Source organism: Oryctolagus cuniculus, chromosome 1 (genome assembly GCF_051225735.1).
Source record: "Oryctolagus cuniculus isolate XC-2025 breed Fujian yellow rabbit chromosome 1, ASM5122573v1, whole genome shotgun sequence".
Classification (NCBI taxonomy): domain Eukaryota; kingdom Metazoa; phylum Chordata; class Mammalia; order Lagomorpha; family Leporidae; genus Oryctolagus; species Oryctolagus cuniculus.
Window position 1 is genome coordinate 233,168,050 of NC_142867.1, and position 23,080 is coordinate 233,191,129.

General features: G+C 60.6%; 1 protein-coding gene across 1 annotated transcript in view; it reads left to right on the forward strand.

Annotated features, from left to right (window-relative positions):
• The window catches only part of GPR107 (G protein-coupled receptor 107), a 65,617-nt gene extending 44,326 nt beyond the window's left edge, over nucleotides 1-21,291 (forward strand). The window contains exons 14-18 of the mRNA XM_070058072.2: nucleotides 15-58; nucleotides 16,146-16,195; nucleotides 17,547-17,630; nucleotides 18,594-18,715; nucleotides 20,962-21,291. Of these exons, the coding sequence (XP_069914173.1) occupies nucleotides 15-58; nucleotides 16,146-16,195; nucleotides 17,547-17,630; nucleotides 18,594-18,715; nucleotides 20,962-21,058 (397 nt within the window). The 3' untranslated portion in view covers nucleotides 21,059-21,291. The remainder of the gene's footprint in view (nucleotides 1-14; nucleotides 59-16,145; nucleotides 16,196-17,546; nucleotides 17,631-18,593; nucleotides 18,716-20,961) is intronic.
• Nucleotides 21,292-23,080: the final 1,789 nt, after the last annotated feature.

A 23,080-nucleotide genomic window follows, 5' to 3' on the forward strand; every position in this document is an offset into this window, starting at 1 on the left:
GTGTTTATTTGTAGGTCAATCAGGCACTTACAGGAGGCATCAGCAACAGATGGCAAAGGCAAGTTCCCCGTGCTGCTTGGCGCTCCTGGGGCTCACGCGTCGGGGCACTGCTGGCCTAGGAGCAGCGGGGCTGGTTGGGTGAGCCGTCAGGAGGCCGAGGGTGGGGCGGGGTGCTACTTGTTGAGATGAATCCTTGCGTGGTCGCTGGTGATGGTGTTTGTCACTTCCCCAAACGGAGTCAAAGAAAGCCTTGTCTGGGCAGGGCCAGGTGCCCCTCGGCTGTGAGAACGGGAGGTCCTGTGCCGGGGCGGCTTCCTCCCGCGCGGACACTGCCCAGGGGACGGGTCGGTGCTCACTTACAGTGAGACTGCGCCCACGGCACGTTCCCGACTGCACGAGAGCCCCGCTGCGCCTCCCCGACCGTCCGGTCGCGCCTCCTGGATCGCAGGAGAAGCGCAGGGGAGGTGTCGTGCGTGTTTCTGGGCGGGCTGCCGGGACAGAGACAGGAGTTTGAGAGCAGTGCTCGCCGGGGTCTGTGCTGCCCCTTGCCCCAGCACCTCACTCCTGCCCGACACAGACACCTGTTTGTGTTGTTCAGCCTTTCTGACGGTAGACGTTCTGTCGATTCGTTTTAGACAAATGGGGTGCTAAGGTGACCACAAGTCTTACTTTACAGACTTGGTATCCAATCAGTAGTCCACTGTTGCTTTGAACTAAGCTGGATTTGACGTGCACACCAGGGCCGGGCAGGCTCAGTGGGGTCTTACTTAGGGCTCTTGGGAGACTGCCCCTCCCCCCTGGCCCCGAGTCCTTGCTGCCATGGCTCCTGCCGGCCAGTCTCACAGGCCTCTGTCGCTGCTGGGCAGCCTTGCGGTGAGAACCTGGCCTGGCACCAGCGGCCGTGCTGTGAGTCTCCCAGGGCCCTGGGCCCCAGGGGGAGCCTGTGCCAGTGTTTGTTTTCCCTCCAGCCCTGGGATGTGCCCTGTCTCTTGTTCTCTCTTCTTTTCCTTCCAAGGCATTTCCTGGCACAGGCTACAGGAAACACAAGCGAAATTCAGAATAGCACCTGCTGCAGGCAGAAAACCTGCCTCTCCTTCTGTGTGCGTTGTGTAAAAAGATGATTTGCTTATTTGTGTAACTCAGCGGATAAGTTTTTATTTTCTTTTTTAAAGATTTATTATTTGAAAGAGTTACAGAGGGAGAAGGAGAGGCAGACAGAGTTCTTCCATCCATTGGTTCATTGCCCCGAGGGCTGCAACAGCCAGGACTGGGCTAGGCCGAAGCTGGGACCCAGGAGCTTCATCTGGGACTCCCGTGTGGGTGCAGGGCCCAAGCTCGGCTTTTCCCAGGGGCATCAGCAGGGGCTTGGATGGGAAGGAGATAGGAAGTGGAGCAGCAGGGACCTGAAGTGGCACCCATGTGGGGTGCAGCGTCTCCGGCTGTACCACAACGCCGACCTCAGATAGGCTTTTCGTTTTTGGATGTGAGCTCCAAGTGCTGTGTCTTACAGTTGGGAAGTTTTGTCTGTTTTCTTCTCGACCTTGTCCTGCGCCCCCCTCCCCTCCCCCATCATCCTGACCCTCTGCCTGCCCCTGCACCTCCTCCATCTCGCTCTAGAGGGCTTGGGCGTGGTTGGTGAGGAACCGAGCTCAGCCAGGGGTGGATGGCACAGCAGGTGGAGCCACCGTGTCCCCAGCTTCCCTGTGAAGAGACTGCCTTTGTCGCAGCCTGCAGCACACGGGCAGTTGCTCACTCTGTCCAGCAGGTGACAGCATGGGCCCTGTGCAGCAGGGAGTGGCACAGGCAGACCAGGGCACACGGCCCCCATTCTCAGCATAGGCCTGTTTCTCGGCAGCTGCCACAGACCCTGAGGGGCTCGCGGGAGAGCAGCCTGGTGGTCTGCCTGACTCGGGTTCTTTCGTCGGATTGACTCAGGCGTTGGGGATTTTGAACTAATCTGCAGATACGTTTTCCAGTGTGTGCTTTGAAAGATGCCTGTGACGCTCCCAGCGTGAAGGCAGCCGTGCTCCGTGGCAGGGACGTGCCAAGAAAGGCATGCTGGCCAGCTGGCCCCCTGCAGGTGTGGCTGCCGCGTGCCGGCCAGTGAGGCAGCGCAGGAGAGCTGCAGTGCACACGCCGACCTGTGGTTCTGGAATCAGTGTGGTTGGACCCCCGGGACCCAGCCCAGCCTGGAGCAGCTGAGCGGGGGCCACGGCAGCCTTTGGAAGCTGTTGCTGGACAGGGGCTGGCATCGCGGTGCCCAGCATGAGCTCGTTGTTCGGCGGACTGCACAGCGAGACCTGGACAGCGACTTGGGCTCACGGATCTGCCTTGGTGCGGGCGCAGTCCAGGCTGAGCAATTGCAGGGGGAGAAATGCTGTTCACAGGTGGTCTTCCTGCCTTGGGTTGAAGATGGCTCTCAGGGAGAGTTTGCTTGGATTATGTCCTCGTAGCCTCCGGGTTCCCGAGACAGCACCTGAGGGAGCATGAGGGAAGCGTTAAGGGCGCGGCTGCCCACCCTCTGGGGTTTCGCCCAGGTCCCCGTCACCCACGGTCACCTGCGGTCACCCGCGTTCCCGCCGTGCTGCCGCCCCAGGTGGAAGCTCCCGAGTCGCGCACACATGCCCCGCTCTGCTTCGCCTGCCTCCCAGCCCCTCCTCCTTCTCCAATGTCCTCACCTTGTAGGACTGGCACGGAGAAATACACTATAAATTTAATTAACAGTCTCTACCTCTGACGTCCTTTTTTCGGCCTTGTGTATCGGAAGGAAAGTCGGGGACGGGTTCTGCGGAATCTCCCCTTTGATGTGAGCTTCGGAGTAGCGAAGCTGCCCGCTGAGCGCCTGCCTCCCGTGCACCAGAGGCGCCGCGGCCGGGAGGGGCCCTGCCGAGGGCTCGGAGGGCACTGTGTCGATGAGAGAGCATCGCTGGCCTTTCCCCTGGCAGCTTTTGCACAGCCGGGCACGCGTCCCTCACTGCTCTCCACTCGCAGGGGTGCGAACAGGCTCAGGTCACCTACGTGTGGCCCTGGTGAGACACCACAGCTGCGAAGTCTCGCCTCCTGGTGCGGGAGCCTGGCGCTCCGTGTGGCAGAGCGCAAGGTGTACCGAGGCGCCGCGTGGTCTGAGGAAGTGTGTGTGCAGTTGTCTGGGTTGAGGATGCACTCGCTGCTTTTCTCACCAAGCGCCTTTTTTGATTTTGATGTATTTTGTTTATTTGAAAGGCAAAATGACAGGGAGAGACAGAGAGGGAGGGGACAGAGAGAGGCTGAAGCCAGGGGCCAGGAGCTCCATCCAGCTCTCCTGCGTGAGTGGCAGGGGCCCAAGCTCTTGGACCGTCTCCTGCCACTTTCCCAGGCCATTAGCAGGGAGCTGGGAGTGACAGAAATGAGAGACTAGGAGCTCTTCCATCCTCTGGTTCACTCCCCAGATACTGCCACAGCCAGGACTGGGCCATGCTGGAGCCAGGAGCCAGGAACCTACGTCCTCATCTCCCACCTGGGTGCAGGGACCCAAACACTGGGGTCATCTGCTGCTGCCTTCCCAGGTGCGTTAGCAGGGAGCTGGACTGGAAGCAGAGCAGAGGGACCCAGAGCAGCTGCTCCGATACGCGATGTCGATGTCCCGTAGACAGCTCACCCACTGCATAAGCGCCGTTTTATTGAAAAAAATAAACAAATAAAATGACCCCTGTGCTTACTTAGGCTTGGGACTTGGCAGACTTTTTTTGGAAAATGAACCAGATGAACATGTCATTCTGAGGAAAACAACTTGACTGTTTTGCTAGTGATAAAATTTGTGCTTTTAAGGGAAAATTAGAATTTAGGAAAACTTACATCCACTACTATAAGCTTAACCGTTCAATTTAAAATATTTATTTGTTTGAAAGAAGCCACAGAAACAAAGGGAGAGACAGATGCTAGTCTGCTGGTTCACTCTGCAGATGGCCACAACAGCCAGGGCTGGGCCAGGCTGAAGGAAGCCAGGAGCCAGGAACTTCCTCCTGGTCTCACGTGGGTGCAGGGTCCCGGATACTTGGGCCACCCTCTGCTGCTTCCCCAGGCGCACCAGCAGGGAGCTGGGTCAGGAGGGAGCGGCCAGGATTCACGCTGGTGCCCCGGTCTGGGATGCCTGCATTGCACGCCATGGCCTCCCTCGCTGTGCTGCAGGGCCTGGAGCGAGGGTTTCAGTTCTGAACAGAATTCCAAGCAGGAGTGGTATTCTTGTTAATCATATAATCAGATTTTCCAGTGCTTTTGAGATCTGTGTAGCTTGGAGAAATGAGGTCTTCCAGGCAACCTGGTGGTTCACAGTCACGCACGGGAAAAAAATCCCTGTGAGGTGCGGGGTGAGCAGTGGGGTTTAGTGTGACAGGTGTGCGCAAGCGCTGGTAGCAGTCCAGGCTCCCCGCCCCTCGTCTTCAGAGCGTGGAATCCAGAAAGGCCATTCACGCTGTCTGCTCCTGTCTGCTTCCACTAAAACCCTTCCTCAGACCGGGTTGAACACAGGAGGGGGTATGAAAATCTAGCTGCGTTTCATTAAGCCAGAGATGGGCAGGCATGGAAAACCGTTTGTCCTCCCTTTTTAGAGTGGATCTTGATGAGAAAGCTGCAGTAGATTGTTCTCTGTTGCTGTAACAAAATGCCCACGGCTGAGTCCTGGGTGGAGAAGAGCGGTGCATCGAGGTCGCGCTGGGGCAGTCCCGCGGCCGGCGTGGGGCGGCGCTGTTTGCTCGGCCTCCGGTGCGGGCCTCGGGCCTGCCTCACAGCGTGCAGCTGGTGTCAGGGCAGGAGCGCCGCGGCGTGTGACGCTCGGGAGGCGGGCTTGGTCCTCCTGTGCCACCGCGCTCTCACAGGAGCTGACTCAGCCTGAGACTGGCAGTGACAGGTTCTGAGGGTGCTGCCCCGAGCGCAGCTGCCTTCCTGAAGGCTCAGCTCCACCTCCTCACGCCAGCGCCGCACCAGGCCCCCAGCCGGCTGCCGCACAGGGCCAGCCGAGGCCAAACCCCAGCGAAAGTGTTCCTGTTACTTTCCAGTGAGCTGGGAAATCCTCCGGCCGTCTGTCCACCTCACAGTGTGCTGGCTGTGGGTAGATGCACCCGTGCAAACAGAACCTCTCGGGCACAGCGAGTGGACCGGGTCCCGAGACCAAGACAGCGCCGTCCTGCTGCCTGGGTGGCTCCGGAGCCTCGGGTCTGGGGGTGTGGCCGTGAGTGCAAGCCTGCCTGCCTGGCTGTTTTTTTTTTTTTTTTTTTTTTTTTTTTTTCCTTTTTTATTTATTTGAAAGAGTTACAGAGAGAGAGGGAGGGAGAGAGAGGTCTTCCATCCACCAGAGAGAGAGAGAGAGAGGGAGAGGTCTTCCATCCACCAGAGAGAGAGAGAGAGGTCTCCCATCCACCGCTTCACTTCCCCTGGCCAGAGCTGAGCTGATCCAAGGCCAGGAGCCAGGAGCTTCTTGTCTCCTACGTGGGTCAGGGGCCCAGGAGCTGGCGCGCGTGTGGGCCGCCAGCGCTGCGGGACGGGCTTTCACCCACTGCCTTGCTGGGGACGTCCGTCACCTCAGGGCGGCGTGCCCGAGAGCAGGGCCTTGTCTGGGCTGTGTCCTGCACACGCCCTGAGGTGGAGAAGTCGTCTGGGCTGTGTCCTGCACACGCCCTGAGGTGGAGAAGTCGTCTGGGCTGTGTCTGCACACGCCCTGAGGTGGAGAAGTCGTCTGGGCTGTGTCCTGCACACGCCCTGAGGTGGAGAAGTCGTGCACGTGGTGGTTGCAGCTTGTGGCTGTGTGGTAAATCCTGTCAGTCTCACTTTCTTCACACGAGTGGTTCTTTTCTTTAAGATTTATTTTGTTTATTTGAAAGGCAGAGTTAGAGGCAGAGAGAGAGAGAGAAAGTCTTCCATCTGCTGCAAATGGCAGAGCTGTGCCGATCTGGAGCCAGGAGCCAGGAGTTCCTTTGGGTCTCCCATGTGGGTTCTGGGGCCCAAGGACGTGGGCCATCTTCTCCTGCTTTCCCAGGCCACAGCAGGGAGCTGGATCGGAAGCGGAGCAGCCGGGACTGGAACTGGTATCCATATGGGATGCCGGCACTGCAGGTGGCAGCTTTACTCGCTACGCCATAGTGCCGGCCCCACTAGTGGTTCTTAGCCCTATTGGGATGATAGCTCTGTTTGAGAATTTATCTCTTGGCTGGCGCCACGGCTCACTAGGCTAATCCTCCGCCTGCGGCGCCGGCACCCCGGGTTCTAGTCCCGGTTAGGGTGCTGGTTCTGTCCCGGTTGCCCCTCTTCCCGTCCAGCTCTCTGCTGTGACCCAGGAAGGCGGTGGAGGATGGCCCAGGTCCTCAGGCCCTGCACCCGCATGGGACACCAGGAGGAAGCACCTGGTTGCTGGCTTTGGATCAGCGCGGTATGCTGACTGTAGCAGCCATTTGGGGGGTGAACCAACGGAAGAAAGACCTTTCTCTCTGTCTCTCTTTCTCTCTCAGTCTAACTGCCTGTCCAAAAAAAAAAAAAAGAGAGAGAAAATTTATCTCAGTGTTTACTTAAAGTTTTTCATAAAATTTCATGGGATTCATGTACCCCAGATTTAATAGCCCCTTCTTTGGATTAATTTAATGCACATTATTACTCTTGGACAAGGATTTGGATGGCGGTATGCCAGCATAGGGGCCAGCATTATGGCACAGCGGTTAAGCTGCCACTTGGTTTGTTTGCATCCTGTATCAGAGCACCAGTTTGAGTCTTAGCAGCTCCACTTCTGATCCAGTTCCCTGCTAATGTGCCTGGGAAGGCAGCAGAAGATGGCCTGCGTGTGGGAGATGTGGATGGAGTTTCTGGCTCCTGACTTGAGTCTGGCCCAGGCGGGGCTGTTGTGGCCATTTGGAGAGTGAACCTGCAGATGGAAGAGCTCTCTCTCTCTCTCTCTCTGTCTCTCTCTGTCTCTCTCTCACTGTCTTTTTCCCTGTCACTCTTTCAGATCAACTATACTTTAAAAATGGTAATGCTGGGAGCTGGCCCTGTGCCATAGTAGATTAAGTCTCTGCCTGAGGCATTGGCATCCCATATGGGTACCAGTTTGAGTCCAAGCTGCTCCAATTCTGATCTAGCTCCCTGCTAATGCACCTGGGAAGGCAGCGGAGGACGGCCCTAGTGCTTGGGCCCCTGCACCCATGTGGGAGACCCGGAGGAAGATCCTGGCTCCTGGCTTTGGATTGGCGCAGCTCCAGTTGTTGCAGCCATTTGGGAGTGAACCAGCAGATGGAAGACCTCTCTCTGTCTCTCCCTCTCTCTGACTTTAACTCTACCTCTCGAATAAATAAATAAATCTCTAAAATAACAGTAATAATAATATACTGGGGCTGGCGTTGTGGTGCAGCAGATTCAGCCGCTGCCTGCAGTGCCGGCATCCCCTGTGGGCGCTGGTTCGATTCCTCACTGCTCCACTTCCAAGTCAGCTCCCTGCTAATGCACCTAGGAAAGCAGTGGAAATGGCCCAAGAAAGACCTCTGTCTGTTTCCCCTCTTTCTCTCTGTAACTCTGCCTTTCAAATAAATAAAATCTTTAAAAAAAAAAAAAAAACAATAATAATGTTGCTGTTACCTTGAGTGCACGAGTATCTGTTCAGGTCCTCCCCTTCGGTTCCTTTGGGTTTCTCCCAGAAGTGGGTCGTGTGCTAATTCTGCGTCTAGTGTTTGAGGAGCTGCCACCCGGCCCCACCCGGTTACTCCACTTGACATTCCCGGCAGCAGTGCAGGTGCATGCCGAGCTCCAGACTCTCCAGCACCTAACTGTTCGCTACGTGTGGTGTGGTTTGGTTTGGTTTGAAGAATATTTGTTTATTTATTTGCATAATTTGAAAGAGAGAGAGAGGTGCAGAGACAGGAACATTCACTGGTTCACTCCCCCAAATGACTGTGGCAGGCAGGGCTAGGACGGACAGGGCCCGGTGCCTGCACTCTGTGAGAGACTCCAGCACTGCCGCCTCCCAGGGTGCACAGCAGGGAGCCGGAACTGGAGCTGGAAGTGGAGCCAGGACTTGAAGCCCAGGCATCCTGCTACAGTGCCCACGTGGGATGCTGGTGCCAAGGCGAGGCACACCACAATGCTGGCCCCCAGACTTTAAAAAAAAAAAAATTATTTATTTGAAAGAGCTACTGAGAGAATGGGGGGGGGGGGGGGCGGGGCTTCCACCCACTGCTTCACCTCCCAGACAGCTGCAGTGGTCAGCCCTGGGCCAGGCTGAAGCCAGGAGTCTGGAGCTTCTAACAGGTCTCCCACGCGGGTGCAGGGGCCCAAGCACTAGGGCCGTCCTCTGCTGCTTTTTCCCAGGTGCGTTAGCAGGGGGCTGGATTGGAAGTGGAGCAGCAGGACACGAACAGCCTCCCTTACGGGATGCCCGTCTCGCAGGCCGTGGCTTTACCTGCTAATCCGCAATGCCGACTCCTGCCCAGTTTCCAATTGGTTTGTGCTGTGATTTGGATAGAGTTTGTCCCTCAAGGATTTGTGTACTAGAAGCTTAGTCCCTGGTGTGGCGATGTGGGGTGGTGGGAGGCAGTTAGGAGCTCAGTCCCTGGTGTGATGATGTAGGGGGTGGGGGGTGGTTAGGAGCGCAGTCCCTGGTGTGGATGTGGGGGGGTGGTTAGGAGTGCAGTCCCTGGTGTGGATGTGGGGGGGTGGTTAGGAGCGCAGTCCCTGGTGTGGATGTGGTGGGCGTGGTTAGGAGCTCAGTCCCTGGTGTGATGATGTAGGGGGTGGGGGGTGGTTAGGAGCGCAGTCCCTGGTGTGGATGTGGGGTGGGGGTGGTTAGGAGTGCAGTCCCTGGTGTGGATGTGGGGGGGGTGGTTAGGAGCGCAGTCCCTGGTGTGGATGTGGGGTGGGGGTGGTTAGGAGTGCAGTCCCTGGTGTGGATGTGGGGTGGGGGGTGGTTAGGAGCGCAGTCCCTGGTGTGAATGTGAGGGGTGGTTAGGAGCTCAGTCCCTGGTGTGGATGTGGGGGGGTGGGGGTGGTTAGGAGCGCAGTCCCTGGTGTGGATGTGGGGGGGTTGGGGGTGGTTAGGAGTGCAGTCCCTGGTGTGGATGTGGGGGGTGGTTAGGAGTGCAGTCCCTGGTGTGATGATGTAGGGGGGGTGGGGGTGGTTAGGAGTGCAGTCCCTGGTGTGGATGTGGGGGGTGGTTAGGAGCGCAGTCCCTGGTGTGGATGTGGGGGGGGTGGTTAGGTCGGGGAGGGATTGCTCTCTCTGTCCCCCAAGGCGTGCCTTCCCACTCAGGAGCTTGTGCCCTGCACCTGGCTCTTGTCCACCTTCACGTCTGTCACACGTGCTGTCACCTCTGTGAGCCCGCGTCAGAGCCGGCAGGTGCTGGCTCCCCGCTCCTGAACCTGCTGCACTGGGAGAGGAGTCAGCTGCTCTCCTTCATAACGGCCCCATCTTAGGTGCTCTGTTTAATGACACAGAACAGACCAGACACATGGTTTCTGGTTGCACGGGGTTTTTCTTGCTTGTGAGATACTCACTGCTTCTAGAGGCCACGGAGCCTGCTCCCCTGCGTGACCGCATGGCGGCTCGCCCTCTGGAGAGCGCCCGGGGCACCGAGAGGTCTGCCCTAGCTGCCTGTTGGGTTCCGTGGGCTGCTTCTGGCTGCTCTATGACACTGCCATCTGCCTTTTTCCTACGCAAAAATGCCGATTTGGAGGGAAAGGAGGAAGCAGATTCCGCCCTATCATTTCGCAGCACGATGCGGGGGCCGCAGCTGGGCCACGTCCCACCCACCTGCCTGGGTTTCGTTTGACTGCAGCCGTGCCCCTTAGCCAGCTCATCGCCGTGGCTGCCGGGCTCCAGTCACGGAGTGCAGCGGTTGTGAGACACCGGCCGGCCACGGCTCTCCCGTTACCGGAAACCTTTGCCACCCTCTGTGCTCAGACGTTGAGGAGCTGCCATTCTCAAACCACGCTGAACGCTGAGTGGCTGTGACTGCCCCTTGCGGACGGCTGAGTGCTTCTGAGTCTTCCCCAGGCCCGGCTGTCCTGAGCCGAGTTCTTCCCACCTGGTCTGCTCGCGAGGTCTGCGGACCTGTGACTCCTGCGATGGGCAGGTCTGCCTCTCTTTACTGAGCTGCCTTCCACATGGGCTCCCCTCGTGGTTCCGCAGTTCCGCCTGCGCGTTTGTAGGCCCTCTTTCCCTCTCCCTGGCCCTGGCTCAGTGCCTCGATCCAGCTTTCACCTCTGACTCCGAAAGTGAGGTAGCCCCTGCACTGCCGGAGGTGGTGGAGACCGCAGCCTGGAAACCTTCGGGAAGATCAGCCTGAGGCAGAGGGCAGCCTCTCTAGTCCCGTGTGGCCGGGGGTGCCTGCTGCAAGCCCGGCCCCTGGAGCGCTGTTCCCTGACTCGGGGGAGGAGAGGCAGAAGCAACGAGGGTCCCTCCGCCTGGGTATTCCGAAGCGTAGCCTCCCTCCTCTCGCCTCTTTGTCGAGGGTGACTGTCAGTCTGCCCTGAGCCGGGAGGGTCCTGCTTGCGGCCGGCTTGTCGGGTGCTGTGTTGGGAGCACTCTGGGTGCTCCCTGCTCTCTGGGGGCCTGAGCTGATGTGGCTTCTGTTAGCCCTGCCCTGAGCTCAGGGCCGCATCCCGTGAGCCTCGCTGACCCTCTAACTCAGGTGTCCACACGGCATCCGTGAGTTGCTACCCAGGGGCCCCGTGGGGGCCGGAAACTGCAGGTGAGACTTTGTACGTGCGTTGACCTGTGGCTTTTTGCAAATGGGCAGTGGGCTTGTGAACCTAGAAAGGTTTAAAACCGTCGCTAACGAGACTGTTTTGAAGAGAAGGAGTGCTAGAGAGCTGTGGGGTCTGGAGAAGGTCGTGCAGGATCGTGAGTTAGGAAAATGCCGTGCACGGGCCTCACTTTGTACACCCAATTCCTCTCCTGATTCTTCTTTCCACAGACTTTCTGAGGGCTCATATTTGTTAGGCTGGTTTAATGCAGGGATTTTTTATTTCTTTTAATCTCCTAAAATACCTGTTACTTTCCCTCAACAGATCAGCCCAGTCACAGCTTCTGGCAGACATTATGAGGTGGGCAGTTAGCAGGGACACCCCCGGGTTCCTGTGAGCCACAGGCGAAGGCAGAGAGGCCGCTTCTGTAGCCAGACGGGAGCAGCTGTGTCAGGGAACAAATCGCCAGGGCTTTCCCGGGCCTCTCAGGTGCTGGGTGCCCGCTTAGCATGGGGCCTGGCGTCTGCCTGGTGTGGCCCTGGCTGGCCGCAGCTGAGGTTGCTGTGGGTTGTGAGCCGTGGTGAGGCCGGCGCTTTGCGCTGGGTGGCTGCTGTATACAGGGAAGGTTGTGCTCTCTCTGAGGTGCTGCCTGCTGGTCACCGGCAATGGGGATTCTGACCTTGGTCCTCAGCTGGCCCACTGCCAACTGTGACAGCGCAGCGGGCAGCCAGGGTGTGGGGAGGGAGGAGGGAGCGCCATGTGACTGATGGCACCCACAGCATTGCGGCTGCACGCATGGCGGGCAGAGACGGGAGGGCCCTCTGCACACTTGCTGTTGCAGGGCCGCCGGTGTAGGGAGTGAGCTGGAAGCCGAGGGCTGTGCTGCGGTGGTCTCTCGGAGCCAGGCTGGCCGGCCGCTGCCACTGCTTGCCTTGCTGCCTTTATTTATCATTTGAGATGGAACTTTACTTACGCAGAGTGCTCGGCCCCTCACTGTTCAGTTCGGTGGTGGGTGGCATCTTCTGGGCCATTGCTGAATGTGTGTTGGGAGGCAGATCAGAGGTGGCCTTCTGCACCGGCTTCCTGGGTGGGGGTGGAGCCGTCAGGCCCCCTGTGGCCTGGACCTCCGTGTCTCTGGGGAGTGAGGGGCTTGGCAGACGTGGAGTCGCTGAGACCAGAGTGAGTCCCGGCAGCTCTCAGGCTGTCCCAGCTTCAGGTCCGCGTTTCGCTGATCTTTGAGCGCCTGAAAACCCCCTCGGAGGCGGGAGGCGCTGCAGGAGGAGCAGGCATGGTCGGGGCCGCCCTCCCTCCAGCCCGAGGCTGTCCTTGCAAGCACGGCCGATTGTGTTGGAAGTTTTCACCCTCGTAGTAGCTTCTGTGTGTCCCTTCAATCATCCGTTGTTTACTGCTTAGCGCGGACTGCCTTTCCCTTCGTGCCCAGCATGGGTGTCAACACCTCCGTCCTTGTGGGAAGCCAGACGGGCACAAGGCCTGGCACCGCCACTTAGGAGCTGTGTGCCGTGGTGGCACACTCGCTGCTCCAGCCTGAGCCCTTCCCCTGCCACGCAGCAGCGAGGGCGCCACCTGGGCTGAAGCGAGAGGTTCACCCCGCGCTGGCACGGGATCATGCGGTGCTGTCCTCACTGTCACTGTTCGAGCCCGGCCAGGGAGGTCGTTGGTGGGGAGGGGATGGCCTTGTACGGCCGCGCTGCTGCCCGTTGCTGCGGCGAGGAGAGTGTCTGGAGGCACAGGGCCCGGTAGGCGTGCGCACCGGCCCTTCCTCCCCAGGCCAGCGACAGCGCCGGCTTGCCGCACGCTTGCGGCCTTTCCTTCTCGGTGGGCTCCTGTTGCGTTCTCCGCAGTAGGAGGTGTTTGCTGGGCGGACATCTGCCGGGACCCCGCACCTCCTGTTGGCGCGCCGGCTTTGACCCCAGCTGTTCTGCTCCTACTGATGAGCACCCAGGGGAGCAGCAGTGCCGGCTCAAGTGTTTGGGTCCCGGCCACCTGTGTGGGAGGTCCAGGTGGAGTCCGGAGGCCTGGTCAGCCTGCTCAGACCTGGCTGTTGCACACATTTGGGATGTGACCAGCAGATGGAAGATTTCTCTCTTTCTGCCTCTCAGATAAATTGAAAATAAATTTAATTTTTTTTAAAGAAGTAGTTGTCAGACTGGAGACTGATGGTCGCTGAGAGCGAGCGGCGTGTGCAGGTCAGCTGTGTGGGAGCCCCAGGGTAGGGCCGTGATCCCCCGCCCCCCGCAGTGGTGTGGAAGCCTGTATGGCCAGGCCTGACCACGTAGGAACTGGGCGGCCTGGCATCGGGACGTAAATCAAGCTCTCCAGATGAGGCGCCTGGTGCCTGAGACGGCAGCGCAGGCCGGGGCAGGCACTGAGTTACGATGGTGCAGCGGCCGGAATTCAGGGCTCCTGGCTCCCATCCGGGGCACGTTTCCTCTCCCCGTGCTCATTCTTTGACCATATTTGCTGCTCCTCGCGGTGGGGTCAGAAATAGCCAGCCTGGCCTTGGTGCGCCCTCTCTCCTGGGAGCCTGCTCCCCCGTGGTCCAGCGAGCGCCGGCTGCTCAGCTTCTTAACCCAGGGGCTCTGGAGGAAGAGCAGAGTGGGGCTGGGATCCAGCGCAGCCGCAGCCTGCCCCCCCTTGCCTAACGGCGGGGAACTGCATCCGCCCGGTGCCCTCCAGGACTGGCCCTGCCCTGCTCTGCGCCCTCACTCCTCACCAGCCCCAGGCTGGTTCCAGCGTGGTTTACTCGAGTCTGGACGCTTGTGAGAGCATTGCCAGCCCAGTGCGCCCCTCACACGGTCCCGACCCTGTAGGGAGCTGCCTTGTGAAAAAAATTTTTTTTTTTTTTTTTTTTTTGACAGCCAGAGATAGAGAGAGAGACAGAGACAAAGGTCTTCCTTCCGTTGGTTCACCCACCTAAATGGCCGCTACGGCCAGTGCACTGCACTGATCCGAAGCCAGGAGCCAGGTGCTTCCTCCTGGTCTCCCATGCGGGTGCAGGGCCCGAGGAACTGGGCCATCCTCCACTGCCTTCCCGGGCCACAGCAGAGAGCTGGCCTGGAAGAGGGGCAACCGGGACAGAATCCGGTGCCCCAACTGGTCCTAGAACCCAGGGCGCCGGCCTGCCTTGTGAATTCTCCCAACAGCCCGGGTTAGGTCTTGCCTTTCTTTCCCTGACAGTTGGAGAAACCAAGGCTCTGAGAGGTTAGGTGACTTCTCTGAGGTCACACAGCCAGGAAGCTCAGATGTGCAGGGCCTGTGGTCTTAACCTCTGTGCTCTCCTGTTTGCTGCGCCACGAAGACAGCTTAGCCCCTGCCCTCACTGCCCTGCCTGTGACCTGCACAGTAGCCTGGGCGTCGGGAGCCTGCTCCCCCTGGCTTGCGTCTTGGAAGGGAGTGTCTGAGTGGTGACGCCGTCGTGTCTGGGGAGTTCGGGAAGCCAGCCCGAACTCTGCCTGCCACGGCTGCATCTCTCAGAGCCCACCCCGGGGGTCCCCAGCTCCGTCTGTTAGCCCTTAGCCCATCCTGGATGGGCAGCGCCATGCTCTGGCTTCTTCCTGGTGCCCTGGTGTGGGACGAGCAGGCTCCCCCAGGGGCTGGTCCATGGTGGTGCGTGGTGCCTCCTGCCCGTGCTCCCCCCATGGGCTCCTTACCCAGCTCAGACCCGCGCGCCTTCACCCTCCCACCGCCCACGTGTCCTCGGCAGGCAAGGCGGGGGTCCACTTGCCAGCCTCCACCTGAGGCGTCCTTTCTGGTCTCCTTGTGCCATTGCCTGTGCCCTCCTCCCCAGCTGGACACTGAGGAGGGTCAGCACCTTCCCTCCCAGGCCACACCTCCACTGCCTCTCGTTTCTCCCACAGAGGGGCCTAAACGTACACCTGACCGTGGCAGTGATTGGGCTTCTGCTTAAAGCCCCCGGGAGGCTCCTGGGCCAGGAGCCTGCACAGAGGGCGGGTGCTCACCAGCGTGGGGCTCTGCTCCTGGCCATGCCCCGTCTGCTGGCCTCTCCGCTGCCCAGCTGCTCTCCGCCTGTCTTCCTGGACTTGTGGAGCCGTCTCACCTCTGAGTCTCGGAGTTTGCTGTTTCCCGAACATTCTCTCACTTGGCTCTGGCTCGGGGCTCTGGGAAATCCTCACTCTCAGCCCTGGCCTCCTGGCCAGGGTCGGGATCCCTCCCTGGCAGCCACGCTCACCCCTCCTCTGTCCTGACGCGGCGCCGTGGAGCTTCCGTTTGTCAGGGCACAGTTCTCACCAGGGCTGTTGTCCTCAGTCACTCACAAGGAAGAGCAGAGGGCAGTAGGAGGCGGCAGTGGTCAAGGGACCGGGAGCAGGAGCGAGCCCACGTGCGGCGAGGGGCTCGGGCACACACGGGTTCTCCGTCCACGGGGACCCTGTTCATGTGCACAGTGCAGCCTCTCCTGGTCCTGCAGCTCCTCTGTGAGCGTGGGGCTGGCCTCCTGCACCCCTCTCCCCACGGATGCCAGGAGCCGGGGTTGCCCCAGGCCCTGCCTCACTCGTACAGGTGAAGACGAGAGAGACTTAGTAAGTTACAGGAGACTGCGGAGGGGCTGAGTCCCTGCACCGCACTCCCGTCCCGAGGGGGCTCCCAGGCACACGCGGTGTCCTCCCCTCGTCCATGCATTTGGTTCCTGGCCGGGGGAGGGGTCTTGCAGCTGCTCCTCCTTGATGCTCACCTTGTAGGTGATTCAGGGTTCCAGGAATTTCCCAGCTTGATTGCCCCCACCCATGAGCCAGAGGAGAGAGGAAGAAGGCGAAAGCCTTCGCCACCACAGCCCGTTCTTACACTGCATCAGTAATTGAGTGCTCTTAAGCAAAATTAATTTGCCTCCTGCGGGAAGGTTTATGATGAATGAGAGGACTGCCGATGGCGAGGGCTCCCGCTGCCCTCTGTGGTCATCAGTGTTTCACAGCTGCAGGCAGTGTCGGGAGTGGTCCTGCTTGGCTGCCTTGCACTTCGGGAAGGGAGGTCAGAGCTAGGGAGGTGGTGTGCAAAGGGTTTCTTGTAAGGCGCTTGAAGGAAAGTGGACTTCGCAGAATGGACCTGGGGGCTGACAGCGTCTGCATCCCAGCCAGGGGGCAGCTCCCGGACTGTCACAGCGCAGGGTGGGGCTCAAGGGCTCAGCTGGCGCCCGGGGAAGAAAAGTCCTGATTCCTCTGGGGTCAACGTAATTGCAACGTGGCAGGCTAAAGCTGCTGGCCCCAGCATGGGGAGTACCTCGGAACCCTTTGCACCAGCTCAGTGCACCGCTGGGCCCGCTGCGCTGGCCCTCCACTCTCCCTCAGGCTGGGGAGAGCCCCCAGCAGCTTCCTGTCCCCTGTCCCCGTGGCTGCGCCTCAGGGCAGCACTGAGTGGGAGTGGCCTTTAGAGTGAGGAAGGATGTTAACCTCTCGCTTTCTCTCTCTTCTCCCCAGCTGCTATCAACCTAGCAAAGCTGAAGCTTTTCAGGCACTACTACGTCTTGGTGAGCGAAACCAGTCCTGAATCTGGACGCGCGCCACTCAAGCAGTGGGGCCGCGGGTGTCCGAGGGTGGGGGAGGCGCGGGAGCCTGGCCTGGAGCTCTGTGGTTTCTGCTTGTAGACTCAAGCGGGATCGCAGAGTGGGGAGATGTCCGAGTCACTTTATGTAAAATGTTGGCTTTAAATACTTAGGAAATACCACAGGCTTGAGGTTAAATACAAATGCAGCGATTATGGAAACCCGGCACAGGCCCCCTGTGAGCTGCTCTCCCACCCCTGCCCAGGGCACGCAGGCGCTGCAGCTGCCCACTGCGGAGGGGAGTGGGACTGCCCGCCACGCGGCCTGCTTGCTGCACCCCAGCACTCACATTTACCAGCGTGTCTGCATCTGTCTGGGTTCTCTGCAGGAAACTAGGTTCCTGCTGATGGTCCTACTTCAGAACAGGCAATTGAGACAGTCTGTATAAAGCCTGAACCCAGGACTCTGGGGGCCTGAGCAGGCTCTAAGATAGCACCGCGCATGGGACTTGCTTGAGACTCTCAGGGTTGTAGATTCTTGGCATATGGAAGGTGTGGGTCTTGAGTTTGCTTCCTGGGTCCTGAGAGAACAGTCCCAGGTCTCCCACCTGCGGTTTCCGTGTTGACTGTCACTTGAGATGGTTCCTTTGCTTGGGCAAACCCGAGAGACTGCGGTGGGACAGAGCAAGGCAGAGGCCCTGCTGGGGTTGGACGTACTGCCTTTCCCGTGGATTGTGTCACCCACTGGAGCAGGCACAGTTGTCGGCACACACCTCTCGCTGCATGTGGAGAGGGTGGTGAGCAGTCCCCAGCGGACATGGCCTGACCTGCGAGCCCGGCTGCCCTGGGCTGGAGCCCACGATCAGGCCGTGCTCGGGGAGCCGGCCCGGCAGGCCCGTCACGAGGAGGACGGGCACAGACGTCCTTGCTTGTCAGAGTAGCGCCGGGCCTCTTCTGAGCGTCCGTCTCCCGTGTTCCAGCATCCACGTGGAGAGACCAGAAGTCGTTGTTTGCCTGCGTGGCTTTGTTTTGCTGTTGCTGCAGTCTGCTGCTGGGAAGTGTTACTGAGGTCCCGGGGTTGTTTGCGGACAGCTGGGGAGGAGTTCAGGGTGGCCCTGCCTTGTCCTGTCCTCTGCCCAGCGTGGCCGAGCAGGGTCGTGGTCGCCTGGAGCGAGGGACGAGACCCCTGCAGTGTGGGCAGCAGACGAGCGGCTCTCCCCGCGGCATTCCTTAGTTAGGACTGTGAGTGGATTAACTTGTGAAAGCAAGTTGTGGGAAGAAAGTGATGCCTTAATTTCTCTGATTTTTTTTTCCTCATTTCTTTCCTGCTCATTTAGATCGTGTGTTACATATACTTCACCAGGATCATCGCGTTTCTCCTTAAACTTGCTGTTCCCTTCCAGTGGAAGTGGCTCTACCAGGTAGGCCGCTGCCAGGCCCAGAGCCAGGGCATCAGGGCTTGGGGGTAACTTCAGGTGCTTACGGACGTCTCTGGGGGTGGCCTGGTCTGTCCAGGACAGCTGCTGGACCACTTGAGAAATCTGGAAGAAACTGCATTATTGATTTAGTTTTCACTTGAAAGTCTTTGAAGAGAAGAGCCTCAGGCAGTCAGGTTGGCCCTGTGTGCCCGAGGTGCTCTCCTGCAGCCACGGGCCAGAGGCGTTCAGGACGCACCTTCCCTCGCTCGCCCCTTAGCATTGTTTCAGTAATGAGATATTTCAGGAGGTGCAGAGCTCGTTAGACGCCACGGTCTGTGCCACATGCTTTGGAGACTTCCTTGAGCTCACATGTGGCTGTGCGTGCCATGGGTGAGAGGGGCTCTTCCAAGGGTCCCGGCTGTGGGCGCCGTGGGTGAGGGGCTCTTCTGAGGGTCCCCGCTGTGGGCACCGTGGGTGAGGGGCTCCTCCAAGGGTCCCGGCTGTGGGCACCGTGGGTGAGGGGCTCCTCCGAGGGTCCCGGCTGTGGGCGCCGTGGGCGAGGGGCTCTTCCAAGGGTCCCGGCTGTGGGCGCCGTGGGTGAGAGGGGCTCCTCCAAGGGTCCCGGCTGTGGGCGCCGTGGGTGAGGGGCTCCTCCAAGGGTCCCGGCTGTGGACACTGTGGGTGAGAGGGGCTCCTCCAAGGGTCCCGGCTGTGGGCACCGTAGGTGTGAGGGGCTCCTCCAAGGGTCCCGGCTGTGGGCGCCATGGGTGTGAGGGGCTCCTCCGAGCACCAGCTCGCCACTGGTGTCCCAGGCAAGGGTGCTTTGGTGGGGGCCGCAGTAAACCTGCAGACCACCTGCAGCTGTGGCGGGCCGTGGAGGGGCTGTGTCAGTTTGGTTAGTTCCACTGCTTTCTGAAGAAGAGTGTTGCTAACCCCTTTATGTGTGGTGGGTTTTAAAATCTGCAGCTCCTGGATGAAATGGCCACGCTGGTGTTCTTTGTACTTACGGGGTACAAATTCCGCCCGGCTTCAGACAACCCCTACCTGCAGCTGTCTCAGGAGGAAGACGACCTGGAGATGGAGTCTGTGTAAGAAGCCTTCTTTCCCTCCCTCTCCTCGGCCCCGTCCCTTTTCTAACTGAAAGCGACGCGGTGAGCGGTGGACCAGTTGCTCCAGAGGTGGCTGCTCTATTTGTAACAGATGACGCGGGTGCGGGTGCGGGCGCTCCAGCCTCAGGCTCTCGCGATTGGTTTGACTCCCGGTCTGGTCTGCTGGCCGCTGCTGGGTCTAGCCAGGAAGATGGGACCTGCCGTCCTGCTGACCATCATCGAGCCCTGCTTCCAGCAGCCCCACCTGACCCCGGGCCGGGGCGTGGTCCTCAGAGCTGCCTGTGGGCCTGCCGGCGACCCCTGACCCCTGACCCCTGCGTCATCCGGGTGGGCTTGGGCCGGGGCGTGGTCCTCAGAGCTGCCTGTGGGCCTGCCGGCGACCCCTGACCCCTGACCCCTGCGTCATCCGGGTGGGCTTTTCTGAGTCACTGCGCTGGGAAAGGGCCCTCCTTTTCCAGAAAAGAATGGCGACAGAGCGCCTCTGCGCTGTCGGCCTCAGGCTGCTCGCCCTCCCCTCTGCTGCCCCCAGGGCCTCAGCCTTGACCTTGCAGTTCGGCTGCAGCCTCGCTGGGTCTTGGGGCTGGCAGGCAGGTTAGGCAGCCGGGGACAGCTCTTTGTGCTCAGCCCTGTCACTGGGACGGTGAGCCCAAGGCAGGTCCTGCTGATGGCCTCTGTGGGCGGCGGAGGGGAGGCGGCAGCGTCTGAGCATGTCCCGTTGGGTGAAAAGCCACAGACGCAGGTCAGGACTAACCCAGGGCGGGGTCTGCTCCTCCGTTCCACCAGGGACCTTGCGCACGGTCCGTGGATGGTACCCGGAGTTTCCCAGTTGGCCGGCCATCCGGAAGGAAATGTAGACACGCGCCCCAGCCTCCTGTCAGGGCCACGGTGGCCGTGCCAGCGTGAGCCCACCCCCTCTGCCCTTTGCACGTGGTGCTGTAACCCTGGACACTTGCCTTGCTCTGGGGCGGTTTCTAGAAGGCTCAGGCTTCTGTTCCTTTCTGATCTGCTGCAATTGGAGCAGCGTGGGGCTGCCGTGCTGCCCTTGGGAGGTCGAGTTGGGAGCCGCACGGTCTCCCTCAGGCCTGAGATGTGAGAGGAGCCTGCCGGCCAGAGTCAGGGAGCCACGCCCTTGGTCTGAGGACCGCTGCCGCTCTCACCACCGAGAGCCACGTTTCCCAGAGGCCACGGCTCGGCCATGCCTCGATTCTGGGAACAGCTGCACCTCTGGGCGGCTCGGGGGTTTGGTTGCAACAGGAAGGAAGGGGGGGAAGCCATCTTCCCCCTAAAGCTCTGCACTCCGGAGGCGTCTCAGGGGTCCCGTGTTGCCGTTGTTGGGTGGCGGCTGGGTCCTGGGGCCGACAGGTGTGATCGCTGTTACTGACCAGGGATTCCTGGTGGTGCCAAGTGTGGGACGATGGCCCCGGGGCCTTTGCCACTTGGTTCCCTCTGCTGCTCGTGGAGCCACTTTGTTCCTTCGTGGATCCAGAGCGCCTGGAAGGCTGCCGGCTGCCCTTCCGTGAGGCCAGAGGTCCTCCCAGGGCCTCGCGTTCAGAGGGAGAGGCCTCACGCCACCGGGCAGTGCCACGGGCAGAGCCACAGGCCTGCTGTGAACACTGTGCCTGCCCCAGACAGAAGGCCCTGCCCTGGGAGCCCACAGCCTGGTGCTGCGGCTGCATCTGACCGACACTGGGACCTGGGCTGGCGGAAAGCAGCCTGGCTCTTCCTCAACGGGCCCTGGTTCCATCCCACGACTCTGAAATGACCCATGGTGGCCGGCTGCTAGACCCGCGCAGATGGCTTGCCCGGCATGATGCGCATTAACACCCTGCAGGGGCTGACGGCTTACACCCCGCCTGCAGCGCCCTGCACCCACATGGGAGACCCAGAAGAAGCCCCTGGCTCCTGGCTTTGGATCGGCCAGCTTGAGCCATTGTGGCCATGTGGGGAATGAACCAGTGGATGGAAGTCCTCTCCTTCTCTAACTGCTTCTCAAATAAATCAGTAATTAAAGAATAAATTAAAGTCCTGGGGGCAGGCAGGAGGTGAATGGCGGTCGGTGAGGTCGGCTGTCGTGGGTGCTCTGGAGACCGGTTTCCTGCGACCGTTCTGGAAAGCGGGATGTGTTTATGCTTAGCACAGAGAGGTCGAGTGAGCTGGCCAGGGCCCCCAGCCTGCAGGGCGTCTGAGACGAGGCGGTTCCCTGACTGCTGTGTTTCCCTCCTCAGAGTGACGGCGTCTGGGGTGACGGAGAACGTGAAGAAGGTCAAGAAGGCAACCAACGGCTCCGTGGAGCCCCCGGGCGGCTGGGCGGGCACGGCGTGACCTCCCACCGGGGCCGGCGCCCGCCGGGGACGGCGCCCGGCAGACTGTTCACACACTGACGGTCCTGCTGGCCAGCAGGAGCTTCCCGACAGCCCCAGCGCGGGCTGCGCCGCCTCCGGCCTCTCGCTTTCAGCTGGGTCTGCGGCTGGTGGCAGGCAGCTAGGACTCCTCAGGTGGGAGCGTTCGGTGGGGGGAGGGACAGAGGAGGATAAAAGGAAGAGAGTCTGTTTTTAGATTTCTTTTTTTTTTTTCTTTTTAACTGGGAGCACTGAGGGGCGCGGCTGTGCCCCGTGTGTGTTGCACCCAGGGCGCGGTGGTGGCTGGGCAGGAGGCACGGGCGGGCTGTCTCCACGGCACAGCGCACGGAGGGGCCGACAGGTACCGTGGAAAAGCAGAGTCGGCTCAGTGAGTGCAGCCCTGCCCGCGGCTCCTGGCCCTGCGACCCCAGACCCTTGTTCCGGATTCTGACAGCTCCGGAGGCCGGGCGTCTGACGGCACTGTGGGGTCTGTGTTGCCAGGTGCACGGAAGGATATGGAAGCTCCCAGAGCCTGGGTCCTGGCTGCCACGCGGCACCCGCCCCGCCCCCTCCCTCTCAGAGCTGTCTGTTCTTTAAGAAGGGAAGGACTTTCCTTACGGGTCAACGAGGGGCCAGGGAGGTGGTGTTTCTGCCGGGGCTTAAGTACAGTGAGCGTTCCCCAGAGAGGTGCTGCCGGGCTGGGGCCCGTGCTGCAGGGAAGGCGCAGGGGGAGGTGAGTGCGTGCGGGCGTCTGAGTGGTGAGGGAACTGCAGCTCTCACCACACTTGGGGTGGGGTGGGCAGTATTTTGAGTCGCAGATGGGACACACTCAGAGGCCCTGTGACCAGAACATGGTGCCGGCAGGAGCGCTGGTGCTCAGGGCTGGGGGCTTCCAGCAAGTCCAGGGCACCCCTGCCGGGCTCACCGGGGAGCTGCGCCTCCGGGTGACAGCAGCGTCCTGGGGTTGCTTTCTCATCTCCAGTTGGGGTCTGTGAGAAGCCATGGGGGCTGAGGGTGACAGTGCCCCAGGTCATTTCTCAGCCACCTCTGTGCTGGGGTCACTCCCTAAGTGTCCCGAGGAAGTGGGGTCACTGTGCACACTTCGCTCCCCCTCCAAGCTCTGCCCCGCCCACCCCTGCTGACTCCCAAAGAACAGGCACCTCCCTGGGCCTCTGGGGGTGTGGATTGTCCCGTCTTGGGGAGAAGGCAGGTGTACCCCAAGTGTTCGCTTTCATGTTGTACAGTCTCGGAGCTGTGTGACAGGTGGGGCCGCACTCCATTCCTGTGCATCAGCGACACCAGTGCTGCAAGAGTGGGGTCTCAGGTTGTGACCCCCCAGGCCCTCCTGGGCTCCCAGGTCCTTGGCAAGAGCAAGAGGTGTGATGACCCCTCCCTGCCAGGAGGGGTCCCCATTTCCCAGACTGGGGTGCAGGCAGGGGAGTGAGTGAGAGAAGAGCACGGAGCCCAGCCTGAGCGCCGGGCGCACCTCCCATACTGGCGCCCTGCTCGCTCCCAGTGGCCGGTGGCTGCAGGTGGCAGCCCGCAGGGCTCAGCACAGGGCTGCACGGGTGAGAGAGGGCGCACTGGCCACAGCGTCCGGCACGGAGCCTGGCTGCCCATCCTGTGCCGGGGCTAGAGGAAGGGTCCAAGCCAGCGTGGTGATACCGGAACTCAGAACCTCAGCCCAAGGTGGCAAAGCCGGCCGCAGCTCCAGGCTTCCAAGCAGCGTTGTCAGCTTCCCGCCCCGTCTGAATGTGGCGCTCGTCCGTGGCCTAAGCTGTGACCCAGCCTTCGGCTCTGCTGGGGCCGCTGCCGGTCGCTCCCTCAGCTCACAAGCGGCCTCCCTGCTGCCTGATGCCCAGAGTCCTCTGGGGCTTGGCGTCACCCCGTGTTTGGATGCTGGAGCCCTTGCGGTGTTTCGGGGCAGGAGAGCTGGGCTGCACGTGGCAGAACCGCTGTGCTTTGTGCTCCCTGCCTGCCTGCCTGCCTGCCTGCCCAGAGCGTC